The 23,678-nt window shown below is 36.1% G+C and overlaps 1 protein-coding gene across 3 annotated transcripts in view; it reads left to right on the top strand.

Annotated features, from left to right (window-relative positions):
- Positions 1 to 19,759, top strand: part of LOC100790337 (E3 ubiquitin-protein ligase BRE1-like 1) — a 41,022-nt gene extending 21,263 nt beyond the window's left edge. For 2 of the 3 annotated variants that reach the window (XR_412742.4, XR_005891611.1), the window contains 15 exons: positions 24 to 217; positions 291 to 374; positions 493 to 612; positions 725 to 911; positions 1,004 to 1,164; positions 1,241 to 1,312; positions 1,642 to 1,718; positions 6,940 to 7,134; positions 7,876 to 7,948; positions 8,077 to 8,163; positions 13,320 to 13,457; positions 13,531 to 13,733; positions 13,826 to 13,991; positions 18,970 to 19,288; positions 19,407 to 19,759. Coding sequence is in view for 1 of the 3 variants with exons in the window: in XM_006573144.4 (XP_006573207.1) it covers positions 24 to 217; positions 291 to 374; positions 493 to 612; positions 725 to 911; positions 1,004 to 1,164; positions 1,241 to 1,312; positions 1,642 to 1,718; positions 6,940 to 7,134; positions 7,876 to 7,948; positions 8,077 to 8,163; positions 13,320 to 13,457; positions 13,531 to 13,733; positions 13,826 to 13,991; positions 18,970 to 19,101 (1,889 nt within the window). In the remaining 2 variants the exon portion in view is untranslated. Of the gene's footprint in view, positions 1 to 23; positions 218 to 290; positions 375 to 492; positions 613 to 724; positions 912 to 1,003; positions 1,165 to 1,240; positions 1,313 to 1,641; positions 1,719 to 6,939; positions 7,135 to 7,875; positions 7,949 to 8,076; positions 8,164 to 13,319; positions 13,458 to 13,530; positions 13,734 to 13,825; positions 13,992 to 18,969 lie in introns of all 3 variants that reach the window. The other variant, XM_006573144.4, reaches the window with a different exon arrangement.
- The last annotated feature ends 3,919 nt before the right edge of the window (positions 19,760 to 23,678 follow it).

The following is a 23,678-nucleotide window of genomic DNA, read 5'->3' as shown; positions in this document are numbered from 1 at the left end:
CTTATTGTCATTGATTTACTTAGGGGAACTGGCAAACACTGTTAAAGAGTTAGAAGAAATCAATCACAAGCTTGCAACTCTTAAGGCAGAGAGAGATGCTGCAAAAGGGGCAGTTCTCCCAGTCTTAAATGTTGGAAGTACACACATTCCTAGTGATAAGATCAAAGACAAGCAAAAGGATTTGCAAGATATGGAATCTACTTTGAAGGAGCTATTGGTATTGTTCTTGGATTCTTTGATTTAGTTTTAGAATTCATAGGATATTGCACCTTAATTGTTGAGTTTCTCAGGACCAAGGTTCAGCTCGATTAATGGATCTGAAAAGTCTTCATGAGGAAAGAATACGAATATTACAACAGTTGTGTGATCTACAGGTTTGTTTTCCTTATTACTGTGTACTCCAATATTTTAACTAGTATTTTTTTTCTACAATGCATGTATGCATATTTTCTTTTTGCCTATGTAATCTTTGATGTTGAATGATTGGATCAGAACACTTTAAAGAATTTGAAGTGTATTACTTCTTCCCATGCTTTCCAATTGGTTAAAGATCAGATAGAAAAGTCGAAATCAGATGTCCTGGAGTATCAGGCCTTATATGAGAAACTACAGGTTGTAACTGGTCGGTAGTTTCATTTATACCTTTTGATTGTTGTCTCTTTTGCTTGGATATATTTCTGATGATGAACCCCCCCTCCCAAACCAAATTTTGCTATATTCATAGTTTGAGAAGGATAATCTTGCTTGGAGGGAGAGGGAGTGGTACATTAAAAATGATTTTGCAGATGTTTTTCAAAGATCTGTGGCAGTTTCCGAGTTTAGGGTGGCTGATCTACGCTCTGAGATACAGAAAAAGATAGAGGAAAGAAATGTGATTGAAAATAAGCTGAAAGAGGAAGCAAGAGAGCCAGGTTTGGATTCCTTCTCCACCATTTTGTGTAAAGCATGCCATCTTTTCACTGTGTGGTTGTATTATTTGTGATTCCTTTTGATTTGGCCTCAGGAAGGAAGCAAATTATTGCTGAATTTAAATCTTTGGTTTCTTCATTTCCTGATGAAATGGGGTCTATGCAAAGCCAGCTTAGAAAATATAAAGAATCTGCTTCAGATATCCATTCTCTGCGTGCAGATGTGAAGTCTGTTTCTAGTATTCTTGACAGGAAGGTTGGTGTATTTGCTTGAATTGCACATTTTGGTATCATAAATTCACAAGTCCTGAAAGTTTGTTTTTATTTAACAGGTAAAAGAATGTGATGTATTTTCTGTTAGGTCTGTTGGTCTAGTTGCTGAGATAAAGAGACTGCTTGGTGTGGTATGTTGTATTTGACTCCAAAACTTCAGCTGTGCTACATTTATGTGGTTATTTGAGCTTGTGTCATTCCAATGTGTTGTATCAGAAAACATTATTTGATACTCTCTGAATTATTTACATTTCAATTTACTTGGATAATATGTAGGGATTATTAATTTGAATTATTATGCAATATATATATCTTAAATTGTCAGTTCTGACTTGAGAAGAATGCATTTTATGTAATTAATGATGCATTCAAGTCATATTATGTAGGCAGATAGAGTTGATTTTCTACTCCTCTCATTTCATCAGTTCATGTTAAAAACCTTCCTTTGCTTTCGATTCAGGTTCAAGACTTGAGAGAGAGTGAGTGGGACTTGCAGTTGATATTGGAAATGTTTAGACGTGAGTCCATTGATTCAAGGTTCGAGTTTCAATCATCATCTTGAATTCATTTGATATTCTGTATCGTTTTGCTTTACATATTTTTTCTAACTAGGTTTTGACATTGCAAGGAACCTTTGACAAATGTTTAGGAACTAATGTATTGTGGAAATAAGTTAAAATTTATTTTTGTTGGACATGAGAGGAAATGTTAGCAGCATAGTTTTCATCAACCCTGAATAGCAGTGTCGACTTGACCTTGAAACAACTACGGTGGGATGGCCATTATTGTAAAACTTTAAATACATATGTTAGAACTTATGGCAGAGAGAATTTAGTGAATCAAATTATAGAGAGAAAATGAAAGTTCTATGTATTGATTTGTATTTTGAGCTAATACAATATGCATTTTATAGTCATAGATTGGGTTAACTGAGCCAAGTTACAGTTGCACCAAACTAGTGGACTCTAACTGTCACTACGTCTGTCAGTTGCCAGTGACAGCTAGGGGTGATGACACCCTTTTACAGTCTACACAGTACAGCAATACATATTCACTAACATCTTGCCAAAAAGGTTTAGAAATGGTCTGAACTCTGAAGCTCCTTGTACTTTCTCCTCGAAAGAGAATCAACTACTCTATTTGCTGTCCCTGGTTTATAAATGATATCAAACTCATCCCGACAATTTAGCCAGCCATTTCTGGGTGGTAATGTGCTGTTATAACAAGCATCAGACTCCTCTGATCAGTATGGAAGGTGACACATCCTAAAAGATTTGGTCAACCGATGCTGGATGTCCAACACTAGTGGCATCAATTCCTTATCACAGAGACACAAGACTGTTTTGTTCAAGGATGAGTCTGATAGAAATTTGCTAAAGGCTGGTATAGGATGCTTGTCATGTGAAAGTACTGCTCTAATACCTCTGCTCGATGTCACATTCTATGGATAATGGATGTGAAAATTCTAGCATGGCTGGAATGGGAGCTGTAGTAAAACAGTTAACAGTGTTGTAGTGTCTAAATGCATGTCCAGCAAGTTGTTTTGCTATCTTACCATAATTCTTTATGAAATGCCTGTAGTACCTGTTAAGCCTAGGAAATCAACGTAGGTTTTTAACATATTGAGGTATAGGAAACTGTAAAATGGCATCTATATTCTTCCCATCCATAGTTGCAACCTTCTGTGAAATAACATGCACCCATTATTTGATTTGCATTTTTCCAAAACTGCTCGTGATATGTAAATTTGTTTTGCTGTTGTAAAGTAAAAAGGACTAGCTCAAGGTGTGATAAGTGAGATTCCCATGTTTGGCTGTAGATTAGAATATCATCAAAGATACCAATGCGATCATACAAAGTAATGGCCTCAAGGTGATGTTCATTCATTGCACATTGAAATGTAACAGGAACTTGAAGTGGCCTGGTGTGTGTGAATTGCTGTTTTCTCAATGCCAGCCTATTCTGATTTAATGTTGTAGATATCTGTCTTCGAGGATTAAGCTCCACCATGGAACTCATCCAGTAATTCTTCCATGACTGGGATGGGAAATTTGTCAAGAATAGTAGCTTTATCTAGAGCTGAATAGTCTACAAAAAAGTATCATCTCCTGTTCTTCTTGAACACTAACATAACCGGGGTAGAATATGGGCTAGTGCGTGGTCGAATGATGTCCGCAGCTAACATCTTAGCTATCATTTTATCAATGTCATTCTTCTGGGTATGAGGATATCTGTATGATCTCACGTTCATAGAATCCTTGTCTTGGATCAACATGGTGGGACTTTTTTCGCAACACCCAAGGAAAAATTTCATGCAGCACTCATTCTGCAATACACATCTTGGTATCAAGTCACAGAGATGGTTAATTTGGTGGGTGGCACTAACTTGGAGTATATGGAACCATAGAAACAGAATCATATTTTCAAACAATAGCCCCAACACCAGTAAGATACTGGATGATGCCATTTTGTTTTGTTGGCGCTGGTTGAGGAACCTGGAAAAAGGATTCAACAATCCTTTTTCGTCAATGGTCAAGCCATATCAGAGAAGGGTTTTGTAATTAGTGAAAAATAGCTTCACAGATAGGGATCATCAATATATACTTAGTTTTGGTGGGAATGGAACTTTAGTTGGAGAAGACAGCTGTTTGAAAGTGAAATCGACTTGGCCATCTCTTTTCTCTCTGAAGTTGAAGGTAAATCCATTCAGAATTTTGGTTCAGATACTTGGGTTTGGGCAGCAGATGTGTCGGGTATTTACACTACCCGTAGTGCTTACTCATCGTTTTTGGAGGAGGTAGATGATGACAACCTACATGATTGTTTTGAGGACCTTTGGAAGATCAAGATCCCAAGTAAAATTGGGGTGTTTGCTTGGAGGTTGCTGTGGGACAGATTACCCACAAAATCTAATCTAAGAGCTAGGCAAGTGCACATTCCAGATATGACTTGCCCCTTCTGCAGGGGAGAGGAGGAGAATGCCTCTCATATTTTTATCCACTGCATTCAGATCCAACCTATATGGTGGGAAACAATGTCTTGGATAAACTTGAAAGGTGTTCATCCTTGGAGCATAAAAGACCATTTTATGCAGTATTCTTCCTTGCAGGTAGTTGGAATCAGACCTAGAAGGTGGCAGTTGTGGTGGTTGGCAGTTACTTGGTCCATTTGGCAGCTTAGGAATAGAATTCTTTTCTCCAATGCAACTTTTGATGGAAACAAATTGGTTGAAGACGCGTCTTTTCTAATTTGGACTTGGCTTCATAATTTGGAGAAGGACTTTTCTTTGCATTTTAATCAGTGGTCGAGTAACTTAAGACAGGGTTTTTTGCAGTAGTAGGGTTTTCAGCTTTGTTAATACATGTGTATTTTTTCCATAATTTGGTTCCATATCAGACTTTTGTTGTCTGCTTTTAGGAACCATTTATATGGAATCTAACTTTGTAATAGTACCTCTGGTACTTCTTTTATTTATATATATATTTATCTTTGCCGATCAAAAAAAAAATATACTTAGTTTTGGTTCTTTAATCCATCATGATTAGTTTTGTATTAGGGAACCAAATCTCCACATGGGAGACTTCATTGGTGATTGTAAAAATCACAGTGCAACTTGTACTGAAACTTATCTAATATATAATATTATTTTTGCGGATAACAAAAAAATAGGATCCACTCTGCCTAAATAGCAATTTTATGGTCACTTTCACAGATGGAGGAAGCCCTTCTGTAACAGAAAAAACCAATCGATACTTATCTAACTACTGTTGGAGCTGAATGTCTTGTTCTAAAGTGATCTCAGCCCCCACTGATTGCCTATCTTCATTGAATTCTCTTCAGTTGCTGTGGTTAGGGATGAGAGAATAACCAGAGCAGAGGCAAGTAATACATCCCATTCCTGTACCTTCTTCATTAAGGATTTAGAAGTAATCACTGTTTGAGTCAAGTCGGGTCACCTGTATCTCAAAGGTCTTTCCCTGCGCCGCCCCCCCCCCCCCCTCGCCCCCAAATGTCTTCAACCATGCAACCACCAACACTATGGCCATCCCTTAGTCCAAAAACTTAGAAATTTGCAGAGAGCTCATAGTTAGCTAAATTTAGTTTCAAATCCTTACAGTATCTCTGTGATTGCTTGTGAAATCCACCACCCAGCTGAACTCCGTAGCGGGTGGTAGGGGGCACCTTCAACCTTAGTTTTTGAACAAGCTCTTGAGCAATGAAGTTATGGCTTGCACATTTATCAAACTGCACCAATACAGAAACATCCCCAATTAATCCCCTCAACTGCATGGTCTCTGGTTGTGTCATGCCTCTGGCCGAATATAGATATAAATTGAGCCTATACAAGACAGTGACAGGATTGCCAGAAAATGGCCAGAGGTCAGAGATGACTGAAACCTCTTGAGAACATAGGCTGAGGATGGGGATGGCTAAAACTGCCAGTGTTAGGTTCCAATTGTAAGGGGGCGTTTGTTTCACGGAATCTTGATGGTTCCTGGGAATATGAAGACGGGGATTCCCATGTTTGTTACAAGTTTTTTAAAAAAATTCCCAGGTATTATTGATTCCTGGGAATGTTATAATTTCCTTTTTTACCATGCTTTCTTGCATCTATATTCCCATGAGGAGGGGGTGGGAAAGTGATAGTCCCATTGGAATGTTATAACTTCTTTTTTATTTAAATTATTTTGAATTTTAAAAACTCTTCCCAGGAATATAAAAATGTAACCAAACATTTTTTTCTTAAAATACCCGGGAATGATATTATTCCCATGTTATATTCCTGGGAATAACATTCATGGGAATGTAAGAACCTTCCGTGAAACAAATGCCTCCTAAGGTATGGGTCTTGATTCCCACATTGGAAGTATGGGATTCTAGCATGAGATTTATAAGGCATTGGACTCTCCAACTATGATGGCTAGCTTTTGTGGTGTGGTCCTCTAAAGGTTCTTATCAATTGGTATTAGAGCTCTCCATGTGCCTTAGTGATGTGAGTGGTGATGCTGACATTGCAATGTTTGCTCAAGACTAGTCAAAGGACTAGTATTACCACATTGGAAGTATGGGATTCTAGCATGAGATTTATAAGGCATTGGACTCTCCAACTATAATGGCTAGCTTTTGTGGTGTGGTCCTCTCAAGATTCTTATCAGTTTGTATTAGAGCTCTCCATGTGTCTTAGTGGTGTGGGTGGTGATGCCGGCATTGCAGTGTTTGCTCAAGACTAGTCAAAGGACTAGTATTACCACAAGCTGATTGTCATTTTTGATTTGGGAAAAAATTCAACAAGCATGTAGTGCCACAAGTCAGTTCATAACGTGAAAACTACCTGCTGATACTTTTACTAAGCCACATAATGGGAGCAGAGTTAATCGTGTCTGCAATAAGTTGGGTACAATCACGATTCATGCTCCAACTTTATCAAGATTGTTAGATGAGGATATTTTAGTTATTATATTTTATTTGTAATATGTGTATGCGTCTGTTACTTCTTTAGTTGTATATAATCTTGCACCCAATTGATACATAATTTTCTAAACTGAGTTCTTAAAAATGAAATTCTTCTAACAAATTGTTATATAACAAAACTTTGAAAAATAATATAAAAGACATGTAAGCTTTGACTGGTTGACATTTTGGTTGAACTAATAACATGGTGAAGTTGTGTGTCTCATATAGTGCTTGTTTGTCATGCTAGGTTGCCCAACGCATCAAACAGATAATGTGGAATACTAACAAAGATCTGTGTCTGCAGGGATGTCATGGATGCAAGGGAAGCAGAATACAGAGCATGGGCTCATGTTCAAAGTTTGAAATCATCTCTTGATGAGCACAACTTAGAACATCGAGTTAAGACAGCCAATGAAGCAGAGGCAAGATCTCAACAAAAGCTGGCTGCTGCTGAAGCTGAGATAGCAGACATGAGACAGAAATTAGCAGATTCTAAAAGGTTAACCTCCAAATTGATGCTACTAATTGAGAGTTTGGTCTAATGTAATATGCATCTTACATGTGCTTACCATAAGATGTATTTAGCCAATTTGCCTCTGATAGAATTGATAAGGTTTCATGAATGATGAGATGTTCTTTTGTTTTTCTTTCTTTTTTGGTTGCTTGATTTTGTTTATCAAGAATAAAGGAAGTTGTCCAAAGTTATAGTTGGTCTTTATTTTTTCCTTCTCATAGCAGGTGCTCTCAGTTTTTTTTTAATTATTATTATTATTATTTTTATTTCTATATTATTTATTTTATTGGGTTTTTGTTTGATAAACAAGACTTGCTTTTTCTTAATCCTTTTCTACATGAGCTTCTATGTACATTTCTATGAGCTTCCAATTATTGAAGCCAAATTACTTTGTCATTAAATTCTATCAAGTATGGCTTTTGTTAATTCTCCTGATATTTTAACATGAGAAAAATACAGTTTGACATGATGTGTACCTGCTTATGTTTGTGTTCTTGGAATTTGAAACTTGATACTTTATCTTTTTTGTTTCAGTTATTTGATGAATTTGTTTATCCTTTATGTCAGTATGGTGGAAGTTGATCCATGTTTTATGTGAAAGCAGCTGAAAGGATCTTATGAAACCATTTTTTAGTCCTTCATGTGTGTGCAACTGTATACCCTTAACCATGCTGTATTATTTTAATGATTGTTAACTCTACTTTTCCATATTGTTTCCTATTTCAGGCAAATGTGTGATCTGTCTGATGTCTTGAAATCTAAGAATAAACAAAATGAGAACTACTTATCTGAAATAGAGGTTTGATTTCTTATCTGAATGGGATGTAATTCTTTGCTGCATAATGCCATTTTTTACTGATTATTCCATTTGTAATGGTTTTACAACATTAATTTTCGTCTGTTGCCATTGGGTTGATTTTCCTGCAGAGTATTGGACAAGCATATGACGACATGCAAACTCAAAACCAACATCTGTTGCAGCAGATTACTGAAAGAGATGATTATAATATTAAGGTAATTTGTCTTGAAATTGGTTGCACCTTTATAGTTTACTTTGAAAGTGATGATAATTTATTTCTACAGTACATATAAACAAGACCCTTTGTATTTCTCAAAACATACATTCTTTTGTGGGCATTGGTTTGGTTTAGCAAAACATGGAGCTATTCTGTTGATATTGTTCTGCATCTGTCATTTGCTTTGCCTTTCTTTAGTCCAACTATTAAAATTTTAAAACTTTTGGTATTCACCTGTTATTACTGGTTGTTGTTAGAGAGCGTTCCATGAAATTAATTCCCCCTCCGCTAGTATTTGTAGACATCCATTTTATCTTAGACTTATAATAATTCTGAAACTTTGGGTTTTAAACGTGTGAAATGGTGTTGTGTGATCAATGTAGCCGACCTCACTTAGTGAGTGAGATTAGGCTTTGTTGTTGTTGTCGTACAGCTATGACGGCAAAACCAAAGAAATAGTATTAATTTGAGTTAACATAAAATACTAGGTTTGAGATTGGTACATATCAACTTGAAATAATTAAAATTGTTACTTGCAGAACGAAGTGAAGGCAGTAGAATGTGTTACAAGAAAGGGCGAGAGGCTTGAATTGTGACTTATAAAAAATTTGAAATATGATAACTTAACTTTTGATTGATTTCTAAAGTCTTATTGTTTAGGATCCTTTTCTCACTTCAAAAGATTTCGAGTCTTCAGAGTAACTTCAGCTTTTGCTCTTTCTGTATTTGAACTTCATAAGATTTTAATATCTTCTATAATAGAATGCTTTTTGCTCTTTCAGTATTTGAACTTCATAAGATTTTAATATCTTCTATAAGAGAATGCTTTTTGCTCTTTCAGTATTTGAACTTCATAAGATTTTAATATCTTCTATAAGAGAATGCTTTTTGCTCTTTCAGTATTTGAACTTCATAAGATTTTAATATCTTCTATAAGAGAATGCTTCTGAATAATACTTAAAAATTGTTCTGAAGATTTTCATGATTCTGTCCCTTGTCTTTGTTTATGTCTTGGATTAGAACAAATTACTATAATTCGCCCTCGTCTTTGAATCAATCGACATTTTTTCAAAATTTTTATGAATGGAGGCCCTACCGCTTGGAGCTAGAGCTAGAGATAAGATAGGGTATAAATCTAATCCTTTACGATTGAGATAGTAATGTCCAATTATTCATTAACTGAAAGCCTAGTGACTATTAGAGTATATGTAAATAACTGTGAAAACAGTTTGCAAGGGCTGTCAGCTTTTGGTAACAGCACCTCACTAGTAGCAGGATACTAGTTTACTAACAGAATTTCCCTCCTATTCTGTTTTTCTGTTTTGCACTTAGGCTGAAGGTCTAGAGGCCTATAAATACATCTTTGTAATTAATTTTGTAACTAACTTTTCAGATTCAATAATATCAGTTTGATTGTCCTTTCTCTTTCTCTATTCACTAAATCTAAAATGGTATCTAGAGCCACTTTTTTTGTAGAAACTCTTCTCTTCGATTTTTCCTGTTCCTTCATCAACATCCATGGCTTCCGCTACTCAAGGTTTTGTTTCACACTCGTTTCCGACCTCCATCGTCGAGAAGCTCGACGATTCCAAATGCCTACACTGGAGACAACATGTCGAACCAATAATCAAATCGCACAAACTGTAGCAATTTGTGGTTAATCCGATTGTTCCACCTCGATATCTCACGGTAGATGATTGAATTGCCGATTGCATCAATCCAGAGTACGAAGCTTGGGAAGTTCAGGACCAAACACTCCTTGTTTGGCTCCAATCCACTCTCTCGAAGTCTGTTCTTTCATGTGTTCTTGGCTCGAATCACTCCTATCAGGTGTGAGATATTCACGAGCACTTAAGCCTTCACACCAAGTCACGTGCGCGCCAACTGCAAACTGCGATGCGCACAGTTTCGCTCGAAGGAAAATCGATGGATCAATATCTTTGTAAGATCAAAGGCTATGTCGATGAACTTGCCGATGTTGGAGTTTCGGTTCGCCATGAGGAATACATTGACGCACTTCTGGAAGGTCTCCCTTTTGATTACGCGCCAGTGATCTCCGTGATCAAAAGCCAGAAACGCACTCCGTCCATTGATTGAAGCTCTACTTTACGATCACGAGACTCGTCTCGTTCGCTACAATAGAGACACTCAAGTGCTCCGTTCTCCATCCTCGAATTACACTCAAGGTTATTTGCACTCAAATTCATACTATTGGGAAAAACTCGGGAAAAACTCAAGTCCCACATCGGTTAAAAATAAAGCCAAGTTAGAATATATAAGTGAGAGACAATCCTCACCCCTTGAACTAACTTTTGGGGTTGAGTTAGGCCTAAACTCACATTCTAAGAATCTAAGATGGTATCAGAGTATATCCAATATTATTCAAAAAAAAGGTCACCCACCATTGTTATCTGCGCACCAAGTCCAAGAAGTGTTGGGCGTGAGGGGGTGTATTGGGAAAAACCCAAGTCCCATCGGCTAAAAATAAAGTCAAGATAGAATATATAAGTGAGGGACAACCCTCACCTCATGAGCTAGCTTTTGAGGTTGAGTTAGGCCTAAACTCACATTCTAAGATGGTACCAGAGCATATCCAATATTATTCAAAAAAAGGGTCACCCACCTATGTTACCCACGCACCTAGCCCTAGAAGTGCTGGGTGTGAGGGGGTGTATTGGGAAAAATCCAAGTCCCGCATCGGCTAAAAATAAAGCCAAGTTAGAAAGTGAGGGGCAACCCTCACCCCTTGAGCTAGCTTTTGGGGTTGAGTTAGGCCTAAACTCACATTCTAAGAATCTAAGACATACAAACCTGGTGATTCTGGTGGCTCTAGGGGAGTGTATGGCCGTGGCAGTGGTGGTCGTGGCAATCCGTCTAATCGCGGAGGTGGCCGCAGTAGTTCTGGCAAGGGTCGTGGTGGTGGCCGATTTGCTAACTTCCAGTGCAAAATCTGTCTCAAATATGGACATACTGCAAATGTTTGTCATTTTCGAACTGACGTGAACTTTCAACCTCATGAGTCACTTACTTTTTTTGATCCTACTACACTCCAGCCAATTCCTTATTCGTCTGGTTCGATTCGATCTTCAAAAACTTGGGTTAATCCTAATTCCAAGCCTGTTGCTCACCCAACCAATCAACCTAGTGCTATGCTTACAAACTCGTCCTCTCATGACAATGGTCAAGCTTGTTCAACCTGGATTCCAGATTCTGGAGCTAGCTTCCATGTGACTGGTGAACCACAGCATATCAAACAGTTTGCACGCTTTGATGGACCAGACCAAATCTTTATAGGAAATGGTGAAGGTTTGAGTATCTCTAGTGTTGGTTCCTCCTCTTTTGTGTCTCCTAATGACTCATATAACTTACAAACTTAATAAGTTATTACATGTTCCTTCAATATCCAAAAATTTGTTAAGTGTGAGTCAGTTTGCAAGGGATAACTTTGTTTTCTTTGAGTTTCATCCTCACTTATGTCTTGTGAAATCTCAGGTGATCAATAAGGTCCTTCTTCAGGGTGTTGTTGGTGCTGATGGTCTCTATTCATTCCATAACATCAGGCTTCAAGATAACTTTCCTCAGCTGTTGTCAACTTCCACTTCTACTTCAATCACAGATCCTACTGTTCATAAAAATTCCAGTGTAGCTTCCAGTTCTGTTGTTTCACCTCCTATCACTGTTAGTCTATGGCATGCTAGGTTAGGCCATCCCAATAGTTATGTAATGAAGCTAGTCTTCAACCAGTGTAATATTTCACCATCTAATAAATTTTTTCAGACTTTTGTGCTTCCTGTTGCATGGGAAAGTCTCACAGGCTGCCATCTCATTCTTCTACTTCTGTTTACTCTTCCCTAGAACTTATCTTTACAGATCTGTGGGGGCCATCTCATTTTACTTCCTATTCTGGTTTCAAGTATATGTAAATAACTTTGAAAACAGTTTGCAAGGGCTGTTAGCTTTTGCTAACAGCACCACACTAGTAGCAAGATACTAGTTTACTAACAGAATTTCCCTCCTATTCTGTTTTTCTGTTTTGCACTTAGGCTGAAGGTCTAGAGGCCTATAAATACATCTTTGTTACTAATTTTGTAACTAACTTTTCAGATTCAATAATATCAGTTTCATTTTTCTATATTTTTCTCTCTTTCTCTATTGGAGTATGTTATTGTACAACTGTGAAAACAATTCTGTAAACTAATTGTAAGGGTTGTTAGCTTTTGCTAACAGCACCCATCTAGTGATAAACAGCTGTAGTATGATGGTAAGGGCAGTTAGCTGCACCTCATTAGGATACAAGGCTATATTCTGTTACTTTCTGTTGGTGTTAGTTAGAATCGATTAATGTTAGTTAAAATCTGTTAGTGTTAGTTAGAATCAGTTAATGTTAGTTAAAATCTGTTAGTGTTAGTTAGAATCTATTTTCTGTTAGGATAACATAAAAGAGGTTTATATATACCTTTGAATGTAACTAACTGCAACTAACTTTTTCCAGATCAATAAAAATCAGTTCACTTTTCTTCCGATCTTTCTCTCTCTCTCTCTCTCTCTCAGTTTATTCAACATTCTCTGTTCACTAAATCTAAAAGTGACTGACCCACGGGTGTGGGGCTGGAACGATAGAATAGATATTGTCATAATGAGTTATTGGATACAGTCTTTGATGTAGTAATTAGGGAGTGAGGGCTTCACACTGATGTGTAGCACGAACGGTTAAGATTAGCTAACAAGGCTGCAATTCCTGACCAACGGGAAGGAATTGAGTAAGGCCTTGACCATTGAATGAGGGTAGCTAATGAAGCCGCTATTCCTGACCCCAAAGGACTATGAAATGAGGCATGGAACGGAGCCACTGTGAAGTTGTTTTATGAGTTACGAAGGAAACTTCAAGTTCATATTGGTCATGGGTTGAGAATGGGAATTGCATACAATCATTTTCATTTTTGCTAACCTGTATAATGATAAATAGCATTTTCAATATAGTTTGTAAATCATCAAAACATATTACAAAAATCTTTCATTCAGAGGGGTTTTGGATCTTTTTTGCCAAAAATTCTGTTATACACTGAGAATTTATTATTCTTGAAGATCAGATATATTTTTATATAATGATATTTTTCGTTTTTCTTGGATTTTATTGATGTCTTTTTGGTGCAGCTTGTTTTGGAGGGTGTAAGGGCGAGACAGAAGCAGGACTCATTGCTCATGGAGAAGCGGGTAATTGAACAAGAGATCCAGCAAGCAAACATATCATTGAATTTATATGATGTGAAAGCTACAAGAATTGAAGACCAGGTAGCTGGGTCTTGATTTCAATTGCTTTTCAGATATGACTTTGGAATTTTACTTATCCATACTTGGTATGCAGTTGAAGTTTTGTTTGGATCAGCTTCAAAAACTTGCAGAGGATAAGCTTCAAAGTTCTGTCACTTTGGAAAATACACAAAGAAGGCTGTCCAATGTTAGAAGACAATCTCAGCAGGTTACGGATATGGTGGTGGAAATGCAATCTAAAATTGGCAGTAATCGAGTGACGCGCATGGAGTTACAAGTAGAACTTGAGAAAGAAAGGTATTTAGTCTGTCAAGAAAGGTATACATGATTTTTCTTTGAATATTTTTGGTACACAGAAGTTGTGAACCTTTTTGTCTTTTTATCACTAGGTTTGCCAAGAAAAGAGTGGAAGAGAATCTGGAGGTTGCTAGGAGAAAGTTTACATGCCTTAAAGAACAGAATGAGGGCTTTTTAGTAACTGAAAAGCTTCAACAGGAACTTGAAGAGTACAGGGAAATTATCAAGTGCAGTATCTGCCAAGACAGGGCAAAAGAGGTATTTTTATGTACTGTAAGGTATTATATGTGTGTTTCACAAAAAATGTTAGTAAAGATGCAATTGGATGCTGAGGGTATTAGCCTTGAGGTGTGGATCAGTTGGCAACGTTAGCTCCATGTGGATGGACTTTACCTGCGGTGGTCTGAAAACCATGGGGTGCACCATGTGGTTATGGTCAAGCTGATTCTGGAGTGGGGGTTAGCTCCATATCTTATGGGTCTAAACATGCCAAAAATTTTAAAAGTGATTTTTCCTTAAAAGTTTCTGAAACAATTAGCCTCCAAAGGTGTGTGGCCATGCTCTGGTATTGCTAAATAGTAAAGAGTGCTAATATCCTTTCCCATTATAGCTGTGAAAGAAAAGTGATGTTGCTGAACTGTAGGTTTTTAAACTTGTCTACAGAAAAGGTACAAGGTTTGGTCCTTGATGTTCCCCCCCAAAAAAAGATTTTTCCCATATTGAAGTAGCTTTTTTTCAAGGCAAAAATAAATGACCAGGTGTTTCTACAGACAAGTAGTATTGATTACACATAATTAGAGGATATTCAGTTTCCTCTAAATCAGATTTCATATCCTATCACATCGTTATACATTGAATTCTTGATTCTCAACACTCCCCTTCTAGCTTCAGCTTACTAAGCTTTAGCTTGTTAAAGAGAATATATTCCCAACAAAAACATAAAACTTAAGCTCCACTATAAAAGACAATAGTTTGAATGATAACTCAGGGATGTTGATGAAGTCAGAGAATTTTGCTAGAAAGAGAGCTGGAATATCCATCAGCCTAAGAAAAGCAAGTTTCAACTTTCTTAAAATCATCATTTGGAAGTTTCAAACCAATATTTTGATGACAACTCAAGGATCTTGGTGAAATTGAGGAATATTGCTAGAAAGAGAGCTGGAATATCCATCAGCTTAAGTAAATCCAAAGCAAGTTTCAATCTTCTTAAAACCAAGATTTGGAAGCTTCAAACGAACTGTGGAGACTCAAAATTATTAAAACTGAAGAGATGAAATTGCCATAAACAGCCACTGAAGCTAGAGAAGTTACCGAGAAACACTCCGAAAAAGGACAGTGACAAAATAGGTGACCGAAAAGTTATTTGATGGAAAAAGAGTGGCGAGATGAAGGCGATGGCCGAAAAACATGCTGAAAAGAAACAACGGTAAGATAGGTGCCTAAAAAGTTCTTCGTTGGAAATTGAACGGCAAACCACTCACTAAAGTCCTTGTAGGCAACAAGTATAGAAGCCATAGGAGAAAACAAGGCGCGCACAAACAAAACCTGCAACTAAAATGAAGCACACATCACAAAGCCTAGAGATGGGGACCATAAGGATGCTTAGAATAGGGCGAATATCCTGGGGTAGGGTTGTACCCAGGGGCAACCCTAAACCTAGAATCACAACTTGTAAGAAGGCCTCACACGCCAGCATGGGCTGTTTGGCACGTCAAAGGAGCCGTGCGTGCTCTAATGACGTGGTTGACAGATTTGTATAGATTGACAAAAAGAAAGTCTTATGGTGTAGTCACTGGGTAGAAAGGTCGCCGACAGACGACAATCATCAGAAAATGTGTTGGAAAAGGTAAAAAGTTGTCTGAAAAGCATAAAAGGTTTGTTGGAAGATGGGTGATGAGTAGAAAGGTCCATCAGAGCGGTTGGTTGCTGAAAAAGTGACGATGGCTAGTGGTGACTTGTAAAGTTATCAAGAAAGCAGAAAAGGATTGTCGGAAAGCAAAAGCTAGTCACTAGAAGAAATGTGATGACCATAAAGGTCCATCGGGGACCGTTTTTGTTATTCCCACAAGCCAGCTCTGATACCATGCTAAATGAGAGAATTTGAGCGATATTTGTATGAAAACTTATGTCAAAGAGAACCTTTGGAGCTTGTTTATATAGACAGGTAGTATTGACTATTGATTACACATAATTAGTGGATATTTAGTTTCCTCATCAGATATCATATTCTATCACATCATCGTACATTAAATTCCTAATTCTCAAGAGGATCATAACAACCACAAACATATGGATCCTTCCTATAAATGTGGGTCTATCCTAGATTCATTATACATAAGGGAGAGTGTTAGAAAACTTCCTTAATTGCGATCCCCCCAGCCTGCCTTAGTTGCGACCTCTTTAGAGGCTGCCTTAATTGTAGCTTCAAGGGTGGTGGTTTAGTCCCACATCGACTAGTGATATGGTCAAAATAGTATATATGAGGGACAATCCTTACCTTAAGATTTTGTAGGGTTCATTTTCTTGAAATCTAATGGTGTGATTTGTTACACATTATGGTTGTGTTTTGTTTATAGGAGAGAAATAGAAGAGAAATTTATGAAGTACAAAACAAACACACCCTATATACAGGGGCATAAGGATTATACTATGAGAGTGTCTTTCTTATGTGAGAAATGAGAATGACTAATCTTAATTGTTGGAAAAACTCAAGTCTCAGATCAGTTAGAGATAAGGTCAAGATAAAGTATATAAGTGGAAGGCAACCCTCATCCTATGAGTTAGTTTTTGGTGTTGAGTTAGGTCAAACCCACATTCTAAGATGGTATCAAATCCTATCTTATATCCATTAATGGGCCACCCATCATATTATCCATGCCCCAAGCCTAGAAAGTGTTGGGTGTGAGTTGGGGTGTATTGGGAAAAAGTCCAAGTCACACATCAGCTAAAGATAAGGCCCAAATATAGTATAGTATATAAGTGAGGCATAATCTAGCTTTTGGGGATGATTAGGCCCAATCTCACTTGCATAAGTGTTGGGCATGAGGGGTGTATTGAGAACAACTCAAGTCCCACATCGGCTAGAGATAGTGCAAAGATAGGATATATAAGTTAGGGATAACCTTCACACTATGAGCTAGATTTTGAGGTTGACTTAGGTCCGAACTCACATTTTAAGATGGTATATGAGCCTATCATAGATCTATTAAATGAGTCACCGACCTATTTTCCACACACCAAGCCTAAAAGTGTTGGATGTGTTCGAAAAACTCAAGTCCCACATCCCACATCAGTTAGAGATAAGGGCTAGATAGAGTATATAAGTGGGAGACAACCCTCTTCCTATGAGTTAGCTTTTGGGGTTGAGTTAGACCCAAACCCACATTCTGAGATCAACCATTAAATTAAAATGGAAGACTTAAATTAAAATGCTTTGGAATTCATTAAAACCTCATGTGACCATTAAATTTGTAAATAAATTACTAAAGAAATTCAAATTTCTTAAAGATTGATCTCCGTTATTACGTATCTCAATTAAGACGTCACTCTTTGATTTTTTATTTGATGAGTAGTTTAGAGATTTGATTTTTGTTTGGTGAATATTTTAAAGATTTGATGTTCAGGTGAGGTTTTAATAAATTCTTAAGTATTTTAATCTAGGCCTTCCATTTTATTTTAATGTTTGAGATTAGCCATTTTTTTCTCACATAATGACATTTTTATAGGATATGCCTCGTATATATGTTTAGTCACTCGTGCAATTCACTAAATCTTATAATTCAACATTGATGAAATTCAGTGTGAGTAAAAAGTTGTTGAACTAAACGAGTTAGATAACACATATTATTCGACTAAGTGGACCCCTTCTGTTTGGACTTGAGCATAGGAGGAGAGTCCATTAGGTGGGAGGGCCTCATGGTTTAAGTACCTTATCATGTAGTTTATTCTAATCATAACAATGCCATCTGCATTAAGAACGAACGTCCACGGCAACCATCACTATTTTCTCTCTGACAACTTCATTCATGTATTAATAATTGGTTTGCACCATAATCCAGCCTGTATAGGTCACCCTTTCTGTAGCCTGACTCTCAATGAAAGCATCAATTGTTAGGACTTAAGCACAAAAGGAGAGTTCTCTCCAAAAGCAAAAAACACAAAAGGAGAGCTTAACTCAAAAGAAAAGTCTATTAGGTAGGAGAGCCTCATGGTTTAAGTGCACATTAAGTAGTTTATTCTACTCAATGTGGAACTCCTAACATAAATTGATGTTAGCTGTAAGGATGCTCAAGTCCTTCAATAAAACAAAGCTTACCAGTCACCGAGTCACTTTACTTCAAAGTCCCAAGTTGAAGTACATTGATCTGTGCACTTGGCATGTCACTTTGCTGTCAAAGTTGATACAGAAAGAAGTGAGCTATTTGGGAAGTTTTAAATAGGTCCTATACTTTAAAAGTTTGTAATTGAGTTCCTAAACTTACTAGTCATTTTTAATTAGGCCCCTGAGCTTAGTTTCATCAAAGTAAGAATGATCTTTAATCCTTGTTGAATTACATGATCTTGTTTAAAAATTCTCAAGTAGTTTAGGGACCCACTGGATAATTAAAATAGTGATTTGGTTCTTCAGTTATTTGAGAATCTTCATATAGGCCCCTATAAACTGTACTTCGACGAAACCTAGGGAGCCAATTAAAATGATTTATAAGCTCAATTAAAAACAATTATCAACAATTATTTTTTTAATGCATGAATTGTTTAATTTTTGCTCATTCATTATATTTAAATGCAATGCACCTATTTGACAACCTGGAGGTATACACGTGAGGCATAAGCTAATATGTTCTGATTTTCTCCATATCTACATTGATGCTTGCTGCACTGGTCACTGTTAGATATTGGTCCTGTTTTGATAAACTAATCTAAACACACTCATAGGAGGGAGAAGAAAATAAGAAGGTAATATGAAATAAATTTCTCCATAAATCAAAATTAGCTTATGCACAATACAAAATCAGCTTTTGATGAAACTAAATGAAACAAGCTTTTCAATTAGCTTATTTCATTTTTATTTATTTTCTTCTTCTACAAGTGCTTATGGAGAAGTATCCAAGGGGTGTGCATATGTTTCAGTCACTTGCTAGTCTGTTTACAAATTAACATTTGAAAAATAGAACCGAATCTGACTTCTTTTGTGGGATGAAAAGCTTATGCATCTCTTTTTTTTTTTTTTTGTCAGGTGGTAATTACAAAATGCTACCACTTGTTCTGCTACTCATGTATCCAGAAAGTTGCTGGGAGTAGGCATCGCAAGTGTCCACAATGTGGTACAAGCTTTGGGGCTAACGATGTTAAGTCTGTTTATTTGTAACTAGAAACTTGGTTCTCTCCCGGATGTCGAGAAGAGGCTGGTGTTCTTTTGAAAAAGATCTGGTGTATGGATACCTACATAGGAGGTTCAATTGTATGCTTAGTGCCAACTGTCGAGATAAGGAACATTGGCAGCGATCAATGAGTTGCTTGTCTACATTTGGACCAAAAATGATTATTTTTTGCTGGTACTTAATCTTAGTACCACCTGCTCGCATTTTTGAATCTGGAATGATGTTTAGTTAGCATTTTTAATAGATAGAACGAATTCGGAGTCATAGGAAACGTGATATTTGTTCTTTGCAGATTTATCATAATGCATCTTCCAATGCGATTTGGAGAGGGGTCATGAAGGTTGGTCTTTGACCCTGCAATTAATAATTCAAATTCGAAAGCCTGAATTGGCCATCATGGCAAATTTTCTTGGAAGTTGACTCCAAAGGTGGCAACCACGATGCCTCACATCTGTATTTCTGTTTCTCCTGCTGAAATGACACAAGTACAAATTTTGGTTTCAGGGGATTTGTATATATGCTAGAGTTTATAAGGGGTCGTTCAATTTTGTTTATAACAGCCTGTAATTTGTGTAATCGTAGATGATATGACTAGATATCATTGTAATTGATGTTGTGAAAAGTTAAGAAAGCTCAAGTTTATCATTTTTTTCTATTTATTTTCAATGTTGCCTGAAATTTTAACCGTTGTCTTCTGAGACTTAAATATGTTCGAGAAACACATTCTCACTGCGAAACTCCTCACTATTGATGTGGTTGTATTCGAAATCGATCTGAACATATTTTATTGAGACCTGGCTATTTTAAATTCCATTGATACAGCCACCGGCATTTGTCCGCGACATTTGATGGGTATGATCATGTAATAATAGATGGAATTGTAGTTTTGCACATTTTTTAGTGTACAAGTTTGTTTACTTAAAGGTGTGCTTTATTAAATTAATCACAAATATACCCTTGTGCATATTAGAGGTAAGCTTGCTTTTTATTTGTTTTTATTCCTTTATAAGTTAATCCATAGTCTTTATTCGTTCTTCCGTATGAAGTACCCACAACGTTAAAATACTTAGGAGGGCTTCCAATGTAAGGTTTCTGTAGGCATGACATACCCTAACTTCGTATGTAGCATGTAAGGGATGTGACAAGTAAGACCATTGGTACTTGCTTCTGATAACACCATCAGTGATCTTTAGTGATTTTGATGCATAATTTGTGACGTTTTTAAACTGTAAGAGGGTTTAAAACAGAACCTTTGTATTTTTGTTTTTAAATTAAGGGACTATAATTAAGAGACAAAAATAACATTAATTTAAATTTAAAGAGCTAAAATATACTTAAATTTTTCCAAGTTGGAGACAATGATGATGGTCAATGTCAAAAGCATGGACACTCGTTTTCTTGCTTGGTCATGTTGCTAGCTTAACTTTGTCAATCTTTCTTGCAACATTTCTCGTGTTATAACCAAAACAATCATTCTTTTTTTCTTTCGCGTTTCTCTTGCTTAGTCTTGCTGTGTTTTATTTTTGTTTTAAAAATTTACAAATTTTTGCTCAATTTAAGTTTTCCATTCTTTTTTTCAATTATGTCAATTTGAAAAGGCAAAAGCAAAAAATTTCGGTCCACACGGTTAAAAAAAATCTTAGAAAAAAATGTTGTTTCCATTTTTCAATTTTTGGCCAAGGTTAACTTGGGATTGTTGGCCTTAGCTTGAGCTCTTGGCTAGATTTAGAAATATCAAACCCTCGGTTAGACCCGATAAGTTGTTGACTTTATTGAAAAACAACAATGATATTTCTCTGTTTTCACAATATTTCTTTTTACCTTTTGTCTTAAATTTTATTTTGGACCAAATACTCATTTGATATATTAATTCAACTAATAGTCTTTGATTTTGAAGTGTTCAAGTTACCCTGTGTCACTTTTGTTAATATTTAATTTTAATAAATCATTTTAAATATATATATATATATATATATATATATATATATATATATATATATATATATATATATATATATATATATATACTTTTCAATTACTTATCAATAAATAGCCTTTAGTGTATTTAGTGTAGTGATTAAGTGTGCTTCTTCTTGACTCAATTCTTGGGTTCAAGTCCAAATAGTTTGTTTTTGTATTTTTAATCAAATAAGTGTTGCAACTGTGTGTGACCAGTCTTGATCTTTTTTTTTTTTTAAGTGAAGAAAAAACTGATTATTAAGTTTTTTTTTCTTTTCCTTGTCTTGATGTTTGTCATAGTTTCTAGTCGTATCCATGCTTTGTTAATGCTTGTGTTGCATTGATTTTTCTTGGCTTCCTCAACTTTGAGACTAGTATCCATGCTTTGTTAAGTCTGGAGAGACTAGCTCCAGAAGAGAACAAAAGAAGAGCTTCTCTAAAGCTCTTAAAGTGTAGATGACTGACTCTAATAGTTCTGGAGATTCCACAAATGATGAATTGGCTTTCATGCCCAAAAATTTCAAACAAATGATGAAGAAGAAAGGAAAGTTCCAACACTCCTCTATAATAAAGGACGCAAGATTCAAGAAGAAATACAAGGAGGAAACAATGAGATCATTTGTTTCAAATGTCAGAAACCTGGACATATAAAGGTTAAGTGTCCCCAACTGAAGAAGAAAAGATATTCTGGTGACAAGAAAAAGATAGTGAGAAGAGTAGCAATTCAGATGATGAACAAGCTAATATTTGTTCGATGATAGATATAGATGAAAAAGTTAAGGTAAAAACTTGTTCTATCTTATACCTCTTCTAGTGCTTCATCAGACAATGAAGAAGATATGCCCTATGATGTTCTTTATAATTATCATATGATTTCTCTTCTATGCAAAAAGTATAAAGAAAAATATTAAACATGTATTTGAAACATTGAGTTGAAGAAATCAAATGAAGTTTTGGAAAATAAAATCCAAACTCTAGAAGAGAGTTTGATTCAAGCCAGTTAGACAAATGAACTCTTTATAGCTGAAAAAATAAGAAAGGAAGTAGATTGTCTTACAAAAGACTTTGGGAAGTTTTTTCAAAGCTCAAATACATTAACCATGCTTTTAAAAGACTCTGGTACCAAATCAATCAAATGTCTATTATCAAGGTCTAATGATGCTCTTTGCCCTAAACTAATACTCCATGGTCATAGTCAAGTGGCAAAGTTCTTCAAATCTTTAGAAAACATGCAATTTCCACCCCTTTCACTCTATTGAGCGGTTATACTTCTACAAGACAAAACTAGGACCCAAATGTTAGTCCTACCTAGAAAATGCATGAAAATGGCACAAAAACTCACAAAATATCTTTGCAAAAGTGGTTTATCAATCAACAACCATAGACGAAGGACTAGAAGTTTGTTAACTACAACCCTCAAGATCAAATCATTGGAGATCAGACTGAATGAGTAAGAACCAAATCCTTATTTAAAGATCTTGCATCTTATGCCCTCATGTTTGAAATAGAACCTAAGATGATAGATGAAGCACTAACAGATGATGATTGGATCATTGCAATGGAAGAAGAACTCCATCAGTTCACCAAAAATGATGTTTGGGCACTTGCTCCTAGGCTTGAAAACAAGAGCATCATTGGAACAAGATGGGTGTTCAAAAATAAATTAGATAAACAAGGTAAAGTGGTAAGGAACAAAGTTAGGTTAGTAGCTTAAGGCTATAACTAGCCAAAAGGTATATATTTCACATAAACCTTTGCTCTTATTACTAGACTTGAAGCCGTAAGAATCATGTTTGCCTTTGCTGCTCATAAAAAGATAAGTTTTTTCAGATGGATGTGAAAATTGATTTCTTAAATGGCTATATTGAAGATGAAGTGTACGCCAAACAACCTCATGATTTTGAAGATCATATCCTTCCAAACCATACTTTTAAGCTTAAAAATTAAAAAGGCTTTGTATGGTCTGAATTAGGCACCTCATGCTTGGTATGACCCACTGAGTTCTTTTCTTTTAGAAATTGGTTTTATGACAAGCAAGATAGATACAACTCTTTTCAGAAGAGAAGTTGGAAAGGATTTCATTATAGTTCAAATATATGTAGGTGATATTATTTTTGGAGCTACTAATGAATCTCTGTACAAGGATTTCTCTGACCTGATGAAGAGTGAATATAAAATGAGTATGATGGGAGAACTTAAGTTCATTTTGGGGCTTCAAATTAAGCAAGATAACAAACGTGTGTGTGTGTGTGTGTGTATATATATATATATATATATATATATATATGTCTATATATATATTCACACACACACACACACACATCAACAAAAATACCCTAAATAACTTCTGAAGAAGTTCAAGATGGAAGGTGTTAAACCAATGAAAAAAACTATGCATGCTTCCAATCCTTTAAGCAAAGACGAATCAGGTAAACCAGTAGATTGGATGATCTACAAAGGTATGAGTGGCTCACTTCTATATCTAACTGCTAGTAGACTTGATATTCTGTATAATGTATGTTTGTGTGCTAGATTTCAGTTTGATCCTTGAGAATCTCATTTCAAAGCTGTTTAGAGGATCTTACATTATCTACTAGGAAATATT

The sequence above is a fragment of the Glycine max genome, chromosome 1, assembly GCF_000004515.6.
Source record: "Glycine max cultivar Williams 82 chromosome 1, Glycine_max_v4.0, whole genome shotgun sequence".
NCBI lineage: Eukaryota > Viridiplantae > Streptophyta > Magnoliopsida > Fabales > Fabaceae > Glycine > Glycine max.
Note: the sequence above shows the minus strand (reverse complement) of the source record. Positions and strands in the feature narration are given on the sequence as shown.